General features: G+C 55.8%; 1 protein-coding gene across 1 annotated transcript in view; it reads right to left on the bottom strand.

Moving 5' to 3' along the window:
* The window catches only part of LOC125025797 (leucine-rich repeat-containing protein 15-like), a 5,148-nt gene that overhangs the window by 1,845 nt on the left and 803 nt on the right, over positions 1-2,500 (bottom strand). The window contains exon 1 of the mRNA XM_047614030.1: positions 1-2,500. This exon is cut by the window's left edge and continues 1,845 nt beyond it; it is cut by the window's right edge and continues 803 nt beyond it. Within this exon, the coding sequence (XP_047469986.1) occupies positions 1,138-2,500 (1,363 nt within the window). The 3' untranslated portion in view covers positions 1-1,137.

The raw sequence follows: 2,500 nt of genomic DNA on the forward strand, positions 1-2,500 counted from the left end.
ACCCCTGTCCGTAACGTACGTGACAGGAATAACGACGACCCCTGTCCGTAACGTACATGACAGGAATAACGACGACCTCTGTCCGTAACGTACGTGACAGGAATAACGACGACCCCTGTCCGTAACGTACGTGACAGGAATAACGACGACCCCTGTCCGTAACGTACGTGACAGGAATAACGACGACCCCTGTCCGTAACGTACGTGACAGGAATAACGACGACCCCTGTCCGTAACGTACGTGACAGGAATAACGACGACCTCTGTCGGTAACGTACGTGACAGGAATAACGAAAGCTTGATATGCAGAGTTCGTAATGGGGAAGTAGAGAGAGCAGGAGGCATCACATAAAAACAGAATGGTTATATAGTTTTTTCACACATAAAATCTTTACATCTTGTTGTTTTTTTTTTAACTTTGTCTTGATCTTTTATGGAATACATCGAAGTCTTAGGTAAATCGTTTTTTTGTTTTTCTGTATAGCATTCGTCTTGCTAAATAAATACTCTGAGCCATTCGTTCAATACTTCTCTTTCTCTTTGTCTTTCTCCCTAGGTCCCTTATTTAACTTCTTTTCCCTGTCTCTGCACCAGTTTTTTTTTTCTTATCTCTACAATGCACAATCGCCAAGGGACGTACTCACACTGACGCAACGCCTCCGAGCAACGCCTTCGGAAAGTCACGTGACCTTAAGCCAAGCCCCCAACCACCAGTCATTGTATAAACACTATGTAACTTCGTGCTTTCATTTCTGTCACAGCCGTACAACCAGTTTTAGATACACGTCCATACAAAATATATACTGTACATGTATAAGTGTTCAATAGTTTGTTTATTTTTGTCATTGTGGTTTTGTGACTGTTTGTTTGTTTGTTTGATTGTTTGAATGTGTGTGTGTGTGTGTGTGTGTGTGTGTGTGTGTGTGTGTGTGTGTGTGTGTGTGTGTGTGTGTGTGTGTGTGTGTGTTTGTGTGTGTGAGTTTGAGTGTTTGTTTGTTTTGTTAGTGTGCGTGTATATGCTTTCGCGTGTTTAGTATGCCAGCTCGACCGTTCCCGTGGCCACATCTCCTTAAGACTCATCTTAATTTGTCAGAAAAAAAAGATACGAAACGAAACTTGTCTACAACGGCCACTCTACTAGAGCGTCGGGCTCTCGACTCGCCCCTCCGCCTCTTGGACGACGTTGGGGACTGGCGACTGGGTGGGCGTGCGGCCGTTGTGGGCGGGCGTCGAGTGGTTCTGAGGGTGGGCGTTGTTCTGTGTGGGCGCCGGCGAGCTACTCTGCGAATGGTTGTGGTTGGCGACAGGAGAGGCGCTGACTGCGGGCGAGTGGTTGGTCCCTGGCGAGTGGTTGACGGCCGGCGAGTGGTTGAGTGCGGGCGAGCTGCTGAGAGTGCTCTTGCGGATCTGGCCGGGCTCGAGCACCTCCTGCGAGCCGGCGATGTCCGTCATCTCGTCGATGGTGGCGATGGTGGCGTCGACGGCGCCCTTGGTCGGGGTCTTCGTGGCCGGGCCGTTGTTGTTCTTGCTGTCCTTCGCCTTCATCAGCTTCTCCTTCTTCTCGGGGTCGTCCTCGTACGTGTAGTAGAAGGCGGAGTGGCGGTTGTACAGGACGACGGCGACGACGATGAGGGCGAGCAGCAGTAGCACGACCACGCAGCCAACCACGATGACTAAGTACAGTTCTTCTTCTATCAGACGCTGAAGAGACCAGCCGCCCTCAGCGTCCTCTTGCCGACTAAGCTCTCCCCTCGGGAACTCCGGCTCGTCTGTGACGACGCTGTAGGAGGGCTCGACCCACGTCGGCCAGACGGCGGCCGCGGGGGGCGTGGTGAAGGGACAGAGCGGCAAATCTCCGGGGGGTAGGAGGGCGAGCTGCAGGCCGGCCACGCTCCGTGGGCTGACGCACTTGAGGCAGGTCCACACCCTCGGCTCGTCGCAGCCGGACTCCTGGTCGGGCGCGTCCTGCAGCCAGCGCAGCAGAGGCCCCACGTGGCACTGGTCGCACTGCCACGGGTTGCCCTCCAGGCGGAGCGTGCGCAGCTCGGAGGCGGCCGTGATGGACTCCACCAGCTGCTCCTCCAGCCCGCGGAAGCTGTTGAGCGAGAGGTCGAGGGTGTACAAGTGAGGGGCGTTGTACAGCACCTCGGTGGAGAGCGCCGTCAGGTAGTTGGCCGAGAGGTTGAGGTGGTGGAGGTGGCGGGCGTGGCGGAGCAGCTCGGCCGGCAGCTTGGTGTGGCCCATGTCGCCCAGGCCGAGGTAGCGCAGCTGGCGCGCGTTGGGCAGCACACTCATCAGCTGGTCCACGTGCAGGGAGTTGCCCGAGAGCTTGATCTCGTGCAGCTGGTCGAGGATGTCCTCGAGGGCGCCGGGCTCGAGGTGCGAGATGCGGTTGTAGGACAAGTCCAGGTGCTTGATGGAGCTGTTGGAGAAGGCGTCGACCTCGAGGCGGCTGATGCGGTTGTGCGCCAGGTGGAGGCTGACGAGCGGCGAGCCGGAG

The sequence above is a fragment of the Penaeus chinensis genome, chromosome 5, assembly GCF_019202785.1.
Source record: "Penaeus chinensis breed Huanghai No. 1 chromosome 5, ASM1920278v2, whole genome shotgun sequence".
Taxonomy (NCBI): Eukaryota; Metazoa; Arthropoda; class Malacostraca; order Decapoda; family Penaeidae; genus Penaeus; species Penaeus chinensis.